This window comes from Pholcus phalangioides, unplaced genomic scaffold (genome assembly GCF_987345545.1).
Source record: "Pholcus phalangioides strain wild (caught in Gottingen) unplaced genomic scaffold, Ppha-v1.0 ptg000041l_1, whole genome shotgun sequence".
Classification (NCBI taxonomy): Eukaryota; Metazoa; Arthropoda; class Arachnida; order Araneae; family Pholcidae; genus Pholcus; species Pholcus phalangioides.
This window is the reverse complement of record NW_028301627.1, coordinates 7,881,891-7,902,118: the sequence shown is the minus strand read 5'-3', so window position 1 is coordinate 7,902,118 and position 20,228 is coordinate 7,881,891. Positions and strand designations below refer to the sequence as shown.

The window sequence follows — 20,228 nt, the reverse complement described above, 5'->3', positions numbered from 1 at the left end:
TATTCTCACGAACGAAAACGAAGTTACTAAAGAAATTCAATCAATTTTTTCCACTCTGAAACATAAATTTCAATTGAAATTTTCACAAGAGAATAGATTTTAACAGATATAGAACACGAGTAGTAGCGGTCTTAGGGCGGTGCAACCTGTACAACTGAACACGGCACCAAATCATAGGTGGCGCCGAAACGAGTAAAGGCCCCTACACACGCTCAGTTATACCTGTACAGGCATAACTGCGCAGATATAACTGAACGGTTTGGTGCATCCACACCATTCAGTTACACATGTGCAGGCGAAATCTCTGAAACCGGTTCTAGGTGATCCGTGGGAATATTTTCATTCTTCTATCTCTTTCTTCGCTGTCTTTTGATCAGTTTGAATTTTCTTATACTCTATAGCCCCGTTCACATGGGAAATAGAAAAAGCGGGTTTAAAACCCGCTTCAAGAATTTTCACCAATGATTGCTCCCCATTTCTTTCCTTACGAACGAAAAAAGTCGTCAAGCGGGTACTAAAACTCACAATGCTACCTTCAGTGATTATGATAATATAGGGATAGAAAGATGAATTTTTGTACTACCGTCGACGCCCGATATAACGACCCATTCTTTCGTCGAAAGTGGATGTTATATTTGGAGCAAGGCCGTGGCGAGAGAGGGGAGACTTGGGGTGTGGTCGTCCCCCGAAATGTCAGAGACTGGGAAAAGGATAACAGATGGCTAAATCTATTGTTATATCACTTTGGTCCCCCCCCCCCCCGAACGAAATTTCTGGCTACTAGCCTGATTGGGAGGGTCATCATGTAAGTAAAACATATACACTGGTGAAATAAATTAAGAGAATTTCATGAAAAGAACTGAACTGAATGTAAAACCACTGCTTCCAGACAAAAATGCAAATCTTGTACGTCAAATACGTAAGCGTACACGTGTGTGTAGGCGGAGCCAGTAGAGAAACAGGCTTTATAAGCGCGCGTAAGTTAAGACGCATTTCGTTCGCTAGCACACCTCGGCGAATTTCTTGGTGTTATTTTGCTGCAATCGGTTAATTTCAAATTGTAACAGTAAAAATGAGTAACCACCAACGTTTAGATGATGGAATGAGGTGGCGAATTGTGGGGAGGCTAGAAGCAGGCCAATCTCAAGTCCAGATTTGTAGAGAGTTCAATTTAACGCCCAGCGTCGTGTGTAACTTATGGAAACAGTTCCAGGATACCGGATCCATGGAGAGAAAGCCTGGGCAAGGTCGTCCAAGAGCCACGACGGCCAAAGAAGATCGCCATTTGTCGATTATAGCGAGGCGTAACAGGAGTGCTACAGCTTCTCATGACTTGTACGCAGCCACAGAAACCCGTGTATCAAGGGTGACTGTTTCCAAAAGACTTCATGAGAGAGGGTTGTTTGCAAGACGACCTGCTGTTTGCGTCCCGCTCACTTCTACGGACAGGAGAATCCGTTTATCATGGTGCAGAGAGCATAGAGATTAGAGTATGGATCAATGGGCGACCGTTCTCTTCACTGATGAGTCCTGGTTCAGCCTAAGCACCGATTCTCGCCGTAAGTTCATATGGAGAGAACCAGGGACCCGCTACCTATCCTCCAATGTCCGCGAAATCGACCATTATGGCGGAGGAGGTTTAATGGTCTGGGCAGGCATCATGTTGGATGGCCGCACACCTCTCCATGTCTTTAGAGCCCTATGTTCGCCTTTTCAGGGGTGCAGTTGGCCCTGAGTTCATTTTAATGGACGATAACGCGAGGCCACATAGAGCTCTTCTGCTCGACGATTTTCTAGAGAGTGAGGATATTCGCCGGATGGATTGGCCAGCCAGATCTCCAGACCTTAATCCTATAGAGTATGTCTGGGACGCTCTGGGGAGGGCAATTGCAACTCGCAACCCCCCTCCGGAGACCATCCAGGGAATGAAAACAGCGTTGCTGAACGAGTGGGACCAATTGCCACAGGAAATGATAAATTGCCTTATTTCAAGTATGAAATCACGCTGCGAAACCTGTATATCTGTAAGAGGGGAACCATACCCCCTATTAAACCATTTTTTTGTTTATTCTGCAACCGCTGTTTCATACCTTCCGACTCCAACGAGTGTTACGCACGATCATGCGTGTGTATTACAATTATTGAATGGTTATTTGTTTTGTATTGTATCAATGTATGTACATATCAAATTTCATTAAAATCGGTACAGTAGTTCTAGAGGTAATCGACCAAGTCTGCAAATTCTCTTAATTTCTTACACCAGTGTATGATAGTCGTTCCAGGAAAACATTTGGGACTTATCATACCAGTCGTTGTAATAAAATGGTCGCTATAACGTGGGGTTGTTATAACGAGCGTCGACTGTATCTCCGAAAACAAGTATCGTTTCTCCTCTGAATATTCCGAGGAATATACTGCCAGGGGGGGGGGGGTACATGCTCCTTTAGCATCGTATGATAGCATTTTCTTCTCGCGATAGCGTCGATTTTAAAAGAAAACAAACATTTTTTTTTACTTGAAATTTTTTTATGGTCACTTACTTTTGTTTGATTTTCTTTGAAAGAAAACAATACATTCTCGCGCGACCTCTTAAGATTAATTCAACTCAATTCGAAATTGACTTATAATTAAAAGCACAGTATGCATATTAATAGTATTACTCAATGATACAATTATATTGTCAATCATATCTCTCTCAAAGGATTTTTCGATTGTTTTTTTACGTTTAACTAGCGTAATTTCATGTGAATTTGTTTCTTTCAATGTTTGAGAGCTGAAAGTTGAAATTCGTTGCAATTTGACGAGATTTCTGATGTGTTCAAAAAACTAATTCAATGAGATTCATTCAGAATTACATGTAAAAGAAAATAATGAATTGCAGTGATTTTTGCCCTGTTGCTGGTTTTCGGTCAAGAAAGGAGTGGGAATCCTGCGTTTGAAATTGCAAACATGAACTGACTCGTATAAACATCACCTTGATTTCTAAATGAAATAAAAGTGAAAGAATACTACTGTAATCCTATGTCACACACACACGGGACCCCTAAAATCTCTCCAAGGTTAAAAACCTCTTCTCTACTTAATCAATAAACAATTGTCATATAGTACATTATTTGAATATAGAATTTATATGTGTTTTGGTGCATAATTTCGGGCAAATTTATTGAAAATACAGTGATTTCAGAAGTCTAGTTGTAGTTTTCTAATTATTTTGGGTCAAAATAAGTTGTTTTTCACACACACACACTTGGTATATCATAATTCCGAAGTCATCGATGGATATTTCAGTTCTAAAATAAGCTTATTAAGCTTTTTTTTAAATATTAGTCATAAGCTCACAAAGACGTACTAAAACTATAGCCAGGGGTGGAAATAGAAGGGGGAGAGAAAAGGCCATGCACGAAAAATTTTCAAAAAGAACAAAAACACTGTTATGAAATCATCACATCCGGTAGCACTCGAGTCGGAAAAATAATGCTTCCCAACCCCCTCCCCCAACTCCTCACAAAACTTTTAGTCACGGCCCGTACTATAACTCTTTGTTATAATTTGTGAAGAAGAATTTTAAACAATTTACACACAACAGACATTCTTATTGAGCATTATTTTTGGATATTTTTGAGAGAATTATTCCTTTAATTTTCTCAGGCCGCTTGACACAATCACAAACAAATAACGAATATATTGATCCAATAAAAGAATTCAGCATGCAAAACATTTCCAGTGTTGTATTTATATATTCAAAAAAGAAACTTTTTGTGTGTCCATATGGGATACCAAAAAAAATTCTATCAGCGTAGCTTGCAGTGTGCATATTGAGAGAGTCAATAATAATTTAGTTTCCATGTCAATCTGTAAAAGTTTCACAAAAAAACTACACTCTCGACCCCGTCAATTGGCAAAATCCTACTCAAACTTCTCGCAGAATAAAAGAGAAATTCATTTCATTTTTAAAATAAGTTTTAGAAGAGACCTCTTATTGGATTTTTTTAATGTCTGTACTTATTCTCTTCCCCCCATAACAGTTAAAAGAGGAGGTGCAGGTTCTTCCACTGAAATATCGTGGTAGGACCAATTCTTGACAAATCGCAAAAAAGTGTAGACACTAGAACAATTTTTTAAGAGGCAAACATTTCTTTTCTGAGAAAAACAGGTGAAAAACTGGTTTTTTTTTTTTTAACTTTTAAAGGACACAGTGACTCCTTTCCATGTTTGTTACATATACGGATATAAGTTTTAAAAAATTTATATAGCTCTCGGACTTGAATTCAAAAAAAAGAATTTGAGCACTCCTATACCAATTCTTTAGTCACCATCTTGACCTGGGATTTGTCTAGTCCTGGTTAGGTCATATTCTCATGCTAAGTTATTTGCTTGGCACACACTACCAATTTCATTTCAACTCCCTTCAGAGTGAATCAACTTCTGCAGAAGACAACTGGTTGGAAATTTCTGGTAACAAAAATTGCATTCACGTGGCTTCTTCCCAATGTGGAAGTAAAATACTTTACTACAGATATCACACTCGTGTGGAATCTATCGTGTAGGTTTAAACTGTGAGCGTAAGAAAACTCTTTCACCACAGCTATTTCACTCATGTGGCTTCTCTCCAGTGTGGACTCTTTTGTGTGATTTCAATTCACTTCCTTGAGTGAATTTTTTACTACAGATATCACATTCATGCGGCTTTTCTCCAGTATGGAGCCTATAGTGTAATTTTAAATGGTCAAGTCGAGAAAATGTTTTACAACATATTTTGCACTCGTATGGCTTCTCTCCTGTGTGGACCCTGTGGTGTGATTTTAAATGGACAAGTTGAGAAAATTTTTTACCACAGATATCACACTCATGTGGCTTTTCTCCTGAGTGGACTCGTTTGTGTTTGTTTAAACTGCTACGTCGAGAAAATGTTTTATGACAGATATAACATTTGAATGGCTTCTCCCCAGTATGGATTCTTTGGTGTTTGTTGAAATTGCTGGGGCTAGAAAATGTCTTACCACAGATTTCACACTTGTGTGGCTTCTCTCCTGTGTGAACTCTTTTGTGAATGTTTAAACCGCTACTTTGAGAAAATGTTTTAAGACAAATATCACACTCATGTGCCTTCTTTTCCATTTGGACTCTTTTGCTCATATTCAAAATACTGCAGCTAGAAAAAATTTTACTACAAATATCACGAAATGCGAAATTTTAAATTATCTGCAAGAAAAGGTGTTTTACCACAGATTTCACACTTGTGTGAATTCTCCCCAGTGTGGTGTTGTGTGTTGATAAAAACTAAATGTCAGAAAATTGTTTATCACTGAAATATCACACTTGTATGGGCTTTCTTCACTACAGACCCCCGTTTTGTTATTCAAATTACATACTCGAAATAATATTTTACCATAGAATTTACACTCGTGCAGCTTCCGACATGTGTGGACTCTTTTGCACCAGTTCAAATCGCTGGTGTCAAAAAATGTTTCATCACAATTATATGGCTTCCTTCATGCATTTTGTGTACATTTAAATTTTTTGGAAAACAATTATTTTCACGAAATTCACAGCCACATGGCATTTCATCAATGTTAATTTTTGTGTATTCGTTTAAAGTGTTGATCTGATGAAACATTCTTCCACAGATGTAGCTTATTTTTGCGTAGATTTATATTGCTGATTTCTGAAAATGTTTTACCGGAGATCCCATTGATGCGTGTTTTCTACAATGTGGACATTTCAGTCTAATATTTTTACGGACATCATTCTAAATCATTCCTTTTCATCAATGTTCTTCTGCAGCACTGGAACTTATGAGTTTTTTTTCAGTTTTAAATTATCATGCTATAAATTGTATCTAAATTAATATAAAACTGGAATTTTTTTTCATCCCCATCATCTTCATAATGTAATCTCACAGGTGGCTCACTCATACTCTTAAAGATGTTTGAATGGATAGCAAACTAAATCTGTTGTTTTCTATGAAGCAACCAAATATTTTCTGCGATCATTTTGAAGTCTGGCGTTTTAAGAAAAAACTTCTCTGCATGTCCTCTTATAGAGCTTGTGCTACTTTATCCTGCAGATTATGATGTGGGAATCGTTGATTATCCCTGCAAAAGAAAACATATTATCACAGTCTAAACCAATTAGAATCAAGGTTGACAAAGTTTAGGTCAACACGGTAAAAAAAAAAAAACTCCTCAGTATATATACACCATATTGTCCAAAATATCCACTTCGAAAACCATACATGAAAAATGGGAATCAAAGTAAAGATAACAGGCCCTATTAATAGAAATAATGGAATGCTTACAAGCAAATGGATCAAAGTAAAAGCAGAAACTTCAAGTAAAAGGTAGAAGCAAAACATTTAATCCGTATTAATAATGATCACATTTTACTTGCAAATAAATCCTTCAAATCTTTAAATAAAGGGTCAACCGCAGCCACTTATGTTGGCACTCGGAAATCTGTCAATTGTGCAGATTACACTGGTCAACAACTTGATACAAATACACAATGAAAAACTTGCACATCTAAAATATGCTTCCCGTAACAGAGTGGACAGAAATGTTTAACTGAGAGAAAGATATCTGAGTTATTATTCTAAATAGGCTATGCAAATACACATTCATTTTCTCAACAATTATATGTGAAGTGTGATAGGTGTCCCAGTGACTTCTCTATGATGTTTCAGAAACACCCATGCCATGAGGAAATTAAAAAAACACATCCCCCCCCCCCCATGATAGTTTGAATTTTGACTGTGGTAATATTTTTTAAAATCTGGTCAAAGTGGACACTTGACTTGCTCAGCTTTAGCCTATACTACAGTGAAAACTCTCAACAGCGATACTCAATAAAACGACGAATCCTCCTCTACAACGATATTATTTCATATCTTGGTTTGAAATTGTCTATAGGTTAATGTTAAACTCCGTAGGATGCAAATATATCCTTAACAGCGACAAATTCCTCCACAATGATATTTTTTAAGGAGATTTAGCAACTGTTACAACAAAATTTTTTTATATTTCACTCAAAATCACCTTAATTTTGTTCCTCCCAGTATTTTTTGTTTCCAGCGTGTAGTGTCGGTGTTTTGCACTATCTACCCTTTGAAAGCGTTAATAAAGTTACTGTGAAGTTGATTAAAATTTTTGTTGTTATGAATAAACACTAATAAATACATTTTGTGGTGGTACTAACAATGCAATTCAGAACAACTGGCACCAGCAGTATAAATTTGTACCAATCAAAATATATATAACGATAACCCCTATAAAACAATACTTCTTCTTCACTCTTAGAGTATCGTTACATTGAGATTTCACTGTATATCATCAGGATAAGTTTTTCTTTTACTTCATTTCAATGTATTTCATTAACGACCTTTACTCATACTGAAATGCCCCTTTTGACACATTTTCCTGAATCTGTGCTGGGCAGTGATTTTGCCGTTTTCCATCTTCGAGGCGTGAATGCTAGCTGGTCTCTTATTCAAAAAGTCTCTAGAGTCACTAAAAAAGTCACATAGAGCAGGCGGACCAACAACACGATACTGACACAACATGAAAATTCAAGCATTTAGCATATTTTCTCGACAATATAAAAGTCCGGTGGCAGCACCAGCAAGGACACGAAACAAACACAATTCTGACAACAGAAATACTTTAAGAGCTCCACATACACATAGAGCACGCATTTTGGTATGCACCGATTCGTTAGAAATTCTGCAGAGGCATGTGTGTCATTCCCAAAAAAAGTGTATACAAACTGTTTCCAAGACTATATATTTTTTTTACCAAATTTCAGAGCATTCTGGAAGTAATTTTAGTTCTTTTACAGTTCTTTATCTAATTCTCTGTCATATGGCATTTCTTAATTTGTTTCGGACGGTATCTAATGGTTTTTTTTAAAATCATTATCTTTAGAGCAAAACGTCAACAGTCTGGCTGTTCCCAGCTTCAAAAAAGTGTTATACAAAGAGACTTGGTGCGAATCTCTCGCTGGATTTTTTTTTTCAAATAACTTGGAACGTTTAAAAATTTTTGAATTTTTTTATTTTATTTTATGAAAAACTTTTTTTGTGCGTTTCGAAATGTTTCCCATTTTAAAATGTCCACTCTGTTACCGTCATTTGCAAAATATGTGTTTATTCCACATTAAATGTGATAACACTTTTTAACTCATTGAAAGCTTTACTTTTTAATTCTTCATCAACTTTTTTGGATTTGATTTTTGGAAAACAACTTAATATTAACATTATGTTTTTAATACAATACCAACGCCGAATGTCTACTCTGTTATGTCATTATCACAAATGATTTTCTTTTTCCATCTATATCAACATCACGTGAGAGTATATGGAGATATGCTTAAAAATACAATAAAAGTTTTCACAAATCGTTTAAATTTATAATGAAAAAATAATAATTTAGGCTAATTTGTCCACTCTGTTACATCTTCCAAAAACTCAAGCAACGCAACACAATGGAAACTATGATTTAAAGTAAAGTTTCCTGAGTTAAGAGATTTTAAAATTTTAAGTTAAATTTAATATATATAAATTGCATGTGTTTCATTTAAACTCTTTACTACAATAATCATCATATTATTTTTTTCAGTTAAATTACAAAGTTAAGTGGTACAGATCAGCAAAATCACTGCCAGGCACAGATCCAGGAAGATGTGTCAAAAGAGGCATTTTAGTATGAGTAAATGTCGTTCTATGAGAATACATCCTGTTTTTTATGAAACGAAACCATTATTTTCCTATATTATTTTTATTTCTTCTCTACTTCCCCCCCCCCCAATCCACTCTAGATCACTAATCCTGAGAGGCATAAACACAAAATTTATTCAAACACTACATTACAACTCAATATGAGCAAAAAATTTTTGAAGTAAAACAAAAAAAAATCATCCTGATGATATAAAGTGAAAACTCGATGTAATGATACTCTGCAAACCAAGAAAAAATAGTGTTGTAGAGGGGCTATCATTGCATCAAGAAGTAGTGTTTTCATCAGTAGCCGCCAAATTTATGCTATTGTTGGAATTGTGTTGTTAGTTAACACCACAAAATATACTTGTGTTTATTCCCAACAAAAAATTGTAATTGATTAGATTCGATGTAACTTTATTAACTCTTTCAAAGGATAGATTGTACAAATACAGACATTATTATACTTGCTAGAAACACTCGGAGGAACAGGGTAGTAAACTCTAGCACAACTGACACATTTAAAAAAGAAATACAATGAACATGTTGGGGTAAATCGAGAAGCTATCCATGCTTAGAATGAGACATCCACATAAATACATCTTATAAGCATTGCATGATATTTTATCATGTACATATAAATTGTTTATAGTTTTTGTAATCATGTTTTTAATTGGGTTGCTGTTGTGGAGCCTCAATATTCTCATGTATTATTATTATACTTTGCACATTGGCTTTAATACCAAACTCTGGTCACGTGAGAGAATCTCAGTACAACCTGTACTGAAGCACGAGATGATCACGTCACCAGATGCCCTCTGAAGGACCATGTGTCAGAACATCAGATCAGTTTCAGCTTTCACATGAGAGAAGGCATCCATGTCGTCTTCCTCTCTCTTAATCTCATGTGAATATGTAAAATTAATTAAATATATCATGTTTCTTCATAAATAAACCTCATCAATATTGGAGTCAGATGTGCTACCGTCACCTTAGCACTGTATTTTAGAAATATATGACACCCATATTTGTTACCGGTATCTTCTTCTCAGCCACCTCATCTGTCATTTTGCCTGTAGTGGCCTTGTATTTGTATCCACATAATGAAAGTGATTTGGAGCGAAACAAAAAAAAATATTGTTGTAGTAATTGCTAACTAAAATATCATAAAGAGATTTATCGCTGTAAATGATATATTTCATTTGTATCAGTTTAACATTAGCCTATAGACAATTCCAAACAAGATATGAAAAAATATACTATATAGCTCTACGTTGTAGAACACGATTTATTGTTACATTGAGTATCGCTGTAGTGAGTTTTCACTGTAATATAAGCTACAGCTGAGCAAGTCTGGTGTCCATTGTGATTAGATTTTAGAAAAATTACCAGAGGAAAAATTCAAACTATGGGGGGGGGGGGCATACGTTTTTTTGAATTTGCTCATAGTGTGAACGTCTATCAAACATCATAGATGAGTCTCTGGTACACCGATCACATTGTGTATATAATTGTTGAGAAAATAAAACCACATTTGCATAATAGTCTATTTATAATTTTTAAAATATATTTTTCTCACTCGAACATTTCTGTCCACTCTGCGATATAACCTGCAAAAAATATAACATATTTTAAAAATACAGTCGATCCCATTTATAACGTTTTCCTGCTTAGTAAGACTTATTTTCGTGGTCTCAATTCTCAACGTAATTCTACGTAATTCTCATTGAGATTTTCCGCTTACAGCATTTGTTTATGATGGTTTCTTAAAAAACGCTATAAGCGGGATCCACTGCTTATAACGCATCTTCAGGGGTGTTGCCAGGGCCGTAACTAAAATTTTTGCCCCCCCCCCCCAAATCTTTAAAATTTGATAATTCTATAACATGTTCTTTGTTCTCACCTGAAATTGCTGTCCGGGCTGCAGCCCCCAGTTCCGGCCCTGGGTGTCAACCCCCATAAATAAATTTTTACAACTATTGGGTCACCATTTCTTTCTGTGCCATTCGCCTGTGTGTCAGTGGAATAACCGACTTTCTCCTTCACTCAAAGACATTCCTGTTTTTATTATTAAAACCAAAATGTTGGAAGGGAAAAAATAGAATTACTTACGGACTTCAGATAGCAGATGAATCTGAAGCAGCAATGGATTCAGACCACTTTGATGGTTTATAACTCATTAGCTCATATGAAAGATCAGCTTTTGGCCCCGTTTTCTGATGAATCGTGAACCACATTTCTACAAGACACCTACGAAGAAAAAAAAACGAAACATATAAATAGCAAAAAATGATTTGCATATAATCAGCAAATACCGATTCTTCTGCAATGAATTTTTATTAATTTCAAGGGCAGCTCGTGGAGGCGGCGTGATGGCGTGCACTCCCCCCCCCCTGAAAATTTCAAGTCGTTAATTTAATAATTCAAATGGATTTGGTACCAACTTAATACCATTGAATTTCTTTTCTTTTTTTTCAAATGAATTTGTTAAATAAGAAAAGAAATATTTTCGGAAGGAGACAACCTCCTTCCTTCCCAAAAATCGTCATGTCCGTCCTTCAAGGGAGTCGCTACCCACGCTTATTAGGGTAATAGAGTTTAAGAAAGCAAACTCGTCTCACATAATCGTATGTTGAGGGCAGCTAAATTTCTAGGGCTGGCCTAGTCCTTCCCTTACAAAGGAATGCTTGGGCTCAAGAAAAAAATACATGATGACAAACATGGGTGGAACGATTTTCACATGGGCAAGTGGGGGCATTTGCTCAGGTTCCCCATGATTTTAGAATCCCCCAAAACGTGGACCCCCCTCCCCGATTCCCCTTTACCTAGGGCCACTACCAAAATGGGGTCCGCTTCTGTATTTCCAAAAATATATCACTTTGATTAAAATTGTTTGTTCGGGTTCGAAGACCGTCGTCCGTTTGAGTTAGTTCTCAACCTTTCCCCAACATTAGTGGTTGGCATCATCAGGAGTATTGATACCATACGTTAAGATGGCACTGTGGGAAATATATAAATGGGTAAAAATGAAACGGTAAACCACTCACGGCGGCAGTTGAGAAACACTGCCCTGCACGCATCTACTGACCTGTCCTCGAATGTGAACTTGACACGAACGAATCCGCCCCAAGGAATTAGTGAATCCGTACAAGGTGGAATCCTAATTGAATCCCTTGGTGACAAGTTATGACCATTTAACGATCAACATAGACGAGAGCACGATCTGAACAGGAATGACCGTCGAGTAAACATTGTCGTCTGTAACTGCACTTGACTCTCGAGATAAACAAAGAATAAAGTTCGTAGTGGTTGTTATAGTTTTTTTAAATTAATATGACATAATCGTTTTTTTTTCCCTTGAGACATTGCTATTGCCAAAATTTCCAATTTCGTCTCCATTAAAAGTTCTTTAAAGTTGTTCTTGTTACGACGAATCTGATCAGATTTCTACAATAAAATCTTTGGTTGTTTTCGGAAAAACAACCACTACGAACTTTATCTTTGCTTATCGGGTTAGCTGAGTTCAGTCACAGTCGACAATATTTACCCGATAAAAGCTTGGCCGATTGTGTTTTCGCTGATCTCGATCGTTAAATGGTTATTATGAATTGTCATAATTAGTCGTCAAGTTCGCCTTCAAGTGCAGGTCAGTAGATGTAGGCCCGTTTTAACGTATTCGGAGGAAGAAAGCATTTTTTTTCTTTATAGCAGAGGAAAGGGGGTGTCTTTATTCTTAGTTTGTTTATTAAAAGTATTGGCGTTAATGAGACAAGATGTTGATAATTATCAGCCCCGTTGATCAATCACCCGTCAAGGATCTTGGCTCTCTCCTGAACATATACATTAGAGGGGAGTGCCCCCCACCCCCTTAATGGAAGACCGTGATGAGAAGCTTATAGTTCAGCTTGAAACAGCTTTGGTATAGAAGGCCACGCCAAGCTGGCGACTTTTTTCCGACGATAAGTTGCTAAAGCTGGGTTTTCCTAGGAGCAGGTTTTCTACAGAGGGCTCATTGGTCAACAAAACCTGAATTTAAATTTTTCAATTTTTCACGTTGCACAAGGTGAAGAAATTCTACTTGCAGGAAAATCCGGCTTAATGGCGACACAATTGTGCTCTCTGGGTCGTCATTCTAGATCAGGTATATTCAACCCATTGCTCGCGAGCACCACTGTGCTCCCTGAAGCACCTAGAGTGCTGGATGCTTGTGTTTGATTTCGTGCTCGCAAGCACTTGATCCACGTTCCTATTAAGCACCTTGTACAAACTATGATCAAAGACTAAAATCATCCTGATTTCATGCATTGAAGACCTCTATTCTAGATAGTTTTTATCCAGATGGCGCTAGTTGTTGTTTCTTTTATACTTTCTGGTATATTCGATGCCAAGTGGCGCTATTCGAGGAAGTTACTCTTGGCTATCCATATGAAGGCCTTTAACAGCTGGCTGAAGTGAAGATTTATTTAGGAAAGAGAGAAAATTCAATTGTCCTTGCGGGGAATCGAACCCACGTACTTTCACTGTGAAAAGGCTTATCATATATGGCTTAGAAGGTGGGTCGGAATGAATTTCTTGAAAAGAAATTTTGAGTTCTTCAAATAACGTTGAAATTAACATGAATTGATTATAATAACACATAGATATAAAAATTTCCAAAATTTTAATTTTGGGCCCCTGCGCATACGTCTCTGATCCCACCAATATGCGTTAGGAAACAGGGGCGAGGACTAATGACAAAGTTTTGCTGATGGGGGGGGGAGTGTCAGAGTTTTGCTGACAAGAGAGGGGGAGGAGGTCAAAAATGGCTGAAAATTTGCTGATGTAATACTTGAATGGCCCCTAACAAAGTGGTCTCTCCGGTCTCTTGGAGTTCATTATAACGTGATTCGATTGTAGTTTTCAGAGACACATCTCAGATGAATAAACAATCACCGATCTTTTTCTCTCGCATAACAGCCATACTTTTCGGCCATAAAAGGTTCTCGTATGGAATACGACTGCCATACAGACCAAGGTTTCTAACATATAATGGTGTAGACTACGATTTCAGGAAAAAAGGCTTTGAGAATGCTGGTCGGGTCCCCAGGGGGTGACGTTGATAAACTTTGAGGGTAACAAGTCTGTCCCTCCAGTTCACAAAAAAAAAAATTGGTATAGGTGGGAAGAAAGAGATGGACAATCATCCCCCCCCCCCCCTTCTTTCTTTCACTAATAACTTGGTGAGGGAGTGTCTGAGATAACCGCTGACCTGTACATGGAAAATCTGGACACAAAAGAGGCAGATGTCTGTATTTTCTCTCTTATAAGCCCCTATGCAGGTGAAGAGATAAGCTCACATTCACGCTTCAAAGTTGGCAACCACGGAAAACCATCTTCGCCTGACCTCCAACAGTGCCCCCAATGGGACCCATGTTTGCTTACAGTGGTGTTGAACCTTGGGAGGCTTGCAGCCTGTTTCATTTATTTTTTGTAACTGGAAGGCCCGGTCAAAAACACAAATAAAGGAAAATAAATGGGTTGAAAAAGAACTGCCAATCACTCGCATCCTGGTATGAATGATGGCGCAACCTGGTGGTTGACAAAACATGTGTGTTTTCTGTTAGAACCGATGGTTTTTCCTGGAATTTTACATGAATAGCTGTGAATTATCTTATTGGTGCTATAAAGAAAACTGGTTTATACTAAAGAAATATTGATTTTTTTTCAGACATTGGAGTTCCATAACAGTTTCAAAACCATCGATGGTTCCGTGCAAATTTGAATGTTGCAAATTTCTAGTCTAACGCTCCACCCACAAGCACCAGTAACAGTAAGGCATTTTATTTATCTAGTTTATACATTGTAAATCGTGTATAACAATAGTTGTTCATACAACAATAAGGTGGGACACAGTAAACCACCACTTTTGAATTGATATATTTTCCCATTTCTTGAGGTTGATGTTTTTAGTTTTTCGATGACAATAAATGTTTTTGACCGAAAAAGTAAGGGTCCTCCTTACGCTGGGATACTCAAATCAATCTTGAGTAGTGTAAAGATCAAAGTGACTGGCCAAACTGGCTCAAGTTGCTCGTTTTCCCAAACACTGGGCTGCTGAAAACATTTCAAAAGACTGAAGAAAAATGTTTTTTTAAGTTTCTTACACAGTGACGAATTATTCACAATTACGAGAATATATTAGTAAATACACATAGTGAGAAGATAGATGAGACATAGTTTTGGAAAATTTACAATTTTTTAGCGTAAAAAAATCTGAAGGGAGATCTTGACACAAAAATGGTGAACGAGATTATCTAATAATGACCAGATTCATGCAAAAAAGAAGCATGAGAATTGATGCTCCATCTATATGTGAAAAAGCTCTCAAAAACAAATATAGAGAAATATTTCATAGTCAAGATATTGGAGTAATGAGAAGACTGGCCATGCAAAATGCTTACGAAGGCACAAGGCGTAATTTCTCCTTTTTCTTAAATCTTGTACATAATCTTGTATATAATTTCGTCCATGTGCTAACTTATGGCATTATATTTTATTTTGGTTAGAAGAATTTGTTATTTGGAATCTTATTCTACTGTATGTGTTGCTATCATTGCCACCCCCAGGCACGAATTCCGTAATTCAATATTAAATATGTCCATGCAGAAAATACATCTTTGAGGAATTTCTTACTAAAAATATATTGAAGTTTATTTTCGTATTTAAAGTTTATTTTATTATTAAACTTGGGAAGGGGTGCAGAGAAGAGCTACACGTGCCCTTATTGGCACACAGGGCTTGAGTTATGAAGAGAGACTTCATTTTTTGAATATGTTAACATTGGATGAATGCAGGTGTCGGGGAGATATGATCGAAGTGTTCAAAATTTTCAATGGGATGGATAGGATTATTAGTACCACATCAATTGACTGCCTTTACAAGGGGACATGAGTATCGTTTGGTAAGGGACAATTCTAGGTTATGGTGTAGCAGGGAATTTTTCTCTAATGGGGTTGTAAATAAATGGAATAACTTACCCCGGAGGTAATAAATTGTAGCACAATTGACACGTTTAAAAGGAAATACGATAAACATGTTGGGGTGAAACCGAGGTGCTATCCATATTTAGAATTAGGCAACCATATGTATTCTTATGGTCATTGTATAATATTTTATCATGTGTATATTTTGTTTGTAATCGCATTTTTAATTGGGTTGCTGTTCTTTGGTAATATATGACATCCATATTTGTTATGGGCATCTTTTTCTCAGCCACTTCGTTGGGCATTTTGCCTGTTGTGGCGTTGTATTTGTATATATAACAGCTGTAGAAAGTGTTATTTTAAAATTTTCTTGCAATCTCATGTGCATTTCAAATCATCTTGCATAAGCATGACGAAATAATATTCAGACGCCCTATTCTCTTTGACAGTTGCATTGGGTAATTATTTGGCAGTGGACAGGGAGCTTGATGCAGATGTGTGTTAGCATTTATGTTACTGGTTTTTAATTTCAGTTTATCTTTGACTGGCCATAAATTGATTTTAGTCCTCTTCTACTTTTTATGAGACATTCCATTGCAGTGTCCTCAGCGTCTAGCACTGTATCATCAGCGAAAGATATCAATTATCCCTTTAATTTCAATTTACAAAAACCATAGACATAAATTAAGAACAAAATGTTCCTTGTACGGATTTTTGTGGTACGAATTTCTACTTGATCGCAATTTATCATCTTGAAGAGCGAGCACCCTAATGCCCCTCATTGCGAGAAATGTAAATCCTGACAGAAATAGCGAGGATTGGCTTATACAGTGAAAATTAAAATTTCAAAATTTATTTGATCGTACTTTATTATTTTTATCGGCTCCCCAATGCCCCTTGTTAGGAGAAATGCAAATCTCGACAGAAAACGTGAAGTGTGACTTATATGGTGTAATTCTGCTGGGATTTGCATTTCTTGCAGCGAGGGCGTTGGGACGCAATCAAGATAATAAACTGCGACCAAATCAATTTTGAAATTTTAGTTTTAACCATATAAACCGCACTCCACTCTTTCTGTCAGGATTTCAATTGCCTGCAGCAATGGGGTTTGGAGCGCTGATCAGGTTAATAAATTGTGATCAAATTTTGTAACGTGGGAAAAATCAAAGGATTGTGGGTTTCCTTTTTCTGACATTTATCACTTTCTTTGTTCGGCACAAATATTGCACTTCCTTTTGATTTTGTATGAGAATTTTTCGAAATTCTTTCTCTCTCAAATTTCAAAGGGATTTTAAATGTCAAATAATATTGCACATAGTTAGACTGTATCACAAAGCTCTTTAAAATTTTTAAGAAATTTTCCTCAAAGCAATTTAAAGTTAGAGCAACGTTTTAACCAGGGTTGGGTTTTGACGTCAAAAACGTTTCGAACACAATAGGCATATAACATGATGGGAACTTACTTTTTTGCATATTACAATGTTTTGATTGATAGCATCCATATTTTTTATGGCCACAATGTAAGCCTACATCCTTTTTTAGTTGTGTGTCTGAAAGTGTAGTTTGGTTTTTATCTCTGGTGCTTTGTTAGCGCTTCTGTCAAGTTGATGAGTTTTGAGCTGAAAAAATCTGTGCTATAAATTAATATCAGTCATATATAACTGTTTAAATTTGGTGGTTTCTTTTCAATTTCACAATTTTTTATTTGGTTATAGATTTTATCTTTACTTTGATTTTCATTTTTCATGTATGGTTATTGAGGCTGAGCTTTTTGATAGTAAAGTATACCATTGCTTTTTCCCCAAATTTCCCAAAACATTGCCAATCTTGATTGAAATATATTTAGAACTTTAAGATGATGATACTTTTTATTTTACAGGTTATCGAAGATTCCCATCATAACCTGCAGGATAAAACATCAGAATGTTTACAAGAGGATATGCATAGAAAAAAAACTTTGGAAAAACATTGAACTTCACAAGAATCGAAGAAACTATAACAGACTTGGTTGTCTGCTCTCGCTTCAAACACAGCTTTAATAGTGTGGATGATAGTCTGCAATATCGCGTAGTGAAGATAATGTGGATGAAGATGTCAGTTTTGTATAAATTTGAAAGCAATCTGTAGTTTCTGATAAATTTTTTGATGAAGAAATCTCACATGAATGTCAGTGCTGCAGAAGAACATTGATGAAAGGGAATAATTTAGATTTATATCCATAAAGATATTTGACTGAAATGCCCATACTGCAGAAAACACACGTGTGTTATTATGTGTGGTAAAATTTTTAAAATCAAATAAGCAATTTAAATCTATGTGAAAAAGGCACACACATAAAAGTAGCTACAATGTCAGTGCAATAGCGGATCCTGGAACTAACACTTCAAACGGGCACACAAATACTTAACAAGCCACACTGTCAATTTTGTAGACAGAATTGTTTTTGAAAAGGTTTAAATATATATAAACATACAAAACATACCATACAGGAGAGAAGCTGTATAAATGTGATAAAATATTTTCTGCAGCAATATATTATCAGCTATTTGAACCAACACAGAATAGTCCACACTCAGAAGCGAAATGTATGTTATATATGTAGTTACACATTTTCAAGCTGTAGCAATTTGAGTGAGTACAGAAGAGACCATGTGAGTTTGAAATCTGTGGTAAGACATTTTCTATAGATTGGATCATTTAAACCTACAGAAAAGATTCTGCATGGCAGAGAAGATACATAAATGTGATATCTGTGGTAAAACATTTTCCCAAAGTAGCAATTTAAACATGCACAGAAATTTGCACACTGAGAAGTCACACAAGTGTGATGTCTGTAGTAAAATATTTTCCAGCCATAGCTGTTTAAAAAGTCACCAAAGAGTCCACACAGGAGAGAAGCCACACAAATGTAATGTCTGTCATAAAACATTTTCTCGAAGTAGCAATTTAAACATTCACAAAAGAGTCCACACTGGAGAAAAGCCACACGAGTGTGAAGTCTGTGGTAGAAAATTTTCTCAACTGATCCATTTAAAATTACACCATAGGCTCCATAATGGAGAGAAGCCACATGAATGTCATATCTGTGGTAAAGCATTCACTGTAGTAGATGGATTGAACAAACACAAAAGAGTCCACACGGGAGAGAAGCCACACAAATGTAGTATCTGCCATAAAACATTTTCTCGAAGTAGCAATTTAAACATTCACAAAAGAATCCATACTGGAGAGAAGCCACATGACTGTGAAATCTGCGGTAGAAAATTTTCTCGCGTGGGAGATTTAAATGTACACAAAAGATTCCATACTGGTGAAAAGCCACATCAGTGTGAAATCTGTGGTAAAAAATTTTCTCAAGTTGGCGATTTAAAATCACACCTCAGGGTCCATACTAGAGAGAAGCCCTACAAGTGTGATATCTGTCAAAAAACGTTTTCTCAAAGTGGGAGTTTCAACCGACACAAAAGGGTCCACACTGGGACAGGGTTGGACAGTTTCTGCCAAAGTGGAAAAAACTGGCCGGAAGAAACTAGTTTTTCTTCAATAATTTATCATATAAGTTAGAATTTATGCTTTTGATATAGGAAATGTATATTTTTTATAACATTAAGTAAATTTAATTTCACTAATTTAATTATGTATGCAAATTAATAACTGCATCAGTCTTTTGAAGAGTTGGACAGTTTCTTCCTCTTGGAAAACACTGCAGACCAAAACGGGCTTTTTCCAAACAGGAGAAAAACCAGTCTTCCTTCCGTATTCATCATTTGCACTATAAAGTAAGATATGACAAATACATTTTAACACCCCTAATAAATTGGAATTAGGACTATGGCAATTTAACTATGCACATGTAAAATGAATTAGAAAACTGAGATCAGTCCTTTGACCAAGATAAGATATCTAACTGAAGCTTTTCATCAGACCTAGAGAAATTTCATTGAAAGTTTGAAATTCATTCATCTAATTTCAATCTAATTGACAAAATTATTTTTTAACTTTTTTAAGTAACAAAACAATTAAGCATTATTCATTTTAAATGACACTGATCTCTACCGTACTATTGCAAAATGAAAATTTTTATCTTATTTTATAGATCATTAGAAAACATTATTATTACGAATAATAGTTACAAAATATCAGAAAATATTATAAAAACCCTCTTTCATCTCACTGCATTGGAACATTGAAAAACAAAACTGTTTTTAGCAGTTGTATGCTGTAATTGATTTCTCAGATTAGTATGAATGAATGCAAAAGACAAAATTCTTCTGAGTTCTGTAGAATTTAAAAGGGTGCCTAAAAGCAATTTGACATATCTACCAAGTTCATCAGGTATGTCGCTGTCAAGATTTGGAAACTCCTTCCGAGTTGAAAAAAACCATGGAAAACAACAGCAGGACTAATAGGTTTCCACTTTAATGTGGAAGAAACTGATTTCTAAAACATTTCTTTTCATACTCATGCAGTCATAAGTTTAATTTACTGCTGTTACAGGAGGATTTTTTATCAATGGTAATTTTTAATATAGTAACAATTTTGAAAGGTTTTATTAG

General features: G+C 36.0%; 1 protein-coding gene and 1 long non-coding RNA gene across 2 annotated transcripts; one reads left to right on the top strand and one right to left on the bottom strand.

The window, feature by feature from the left end:
- Positions 1-3,597: 3,597 nt before the first annotated feature.
- On the bottom strand, positions 3,598-12,280 carry LOC149065219 (uncharacterized). Its single transcript, XR_016195671.1, has 3 exons — positions 11,799-12,280; positions 10,823-10,960; positions 3,598-6,095 (listed from the first exon to the last, which is right to left on the bottom strand). It is a non-coding gene; the product is annotated as an uncharacterized LOC149065219 (long non-coding RNA).
- Positions 12,281-18,306: 6,026 nt separating this feature from the next.
- LOC149065218 (uncharacterized) lies at positions 18,307-19,387 on the top strand. Its single transcript, XM_089254371.1, has one exon. The coding sequence runs from the start codon at positions 18,394-18,396 to the stop codon at positions 19,234-19,236; it is 843 nt and encodes a 280-aa protein (XP_089110497.1). The 5' UTR covers positions 18,307-18,393; the 3' UTR covers positions 19,237-19,387.
- Positions 19,388-20,228: the final 841 nt, after the last annotated feature.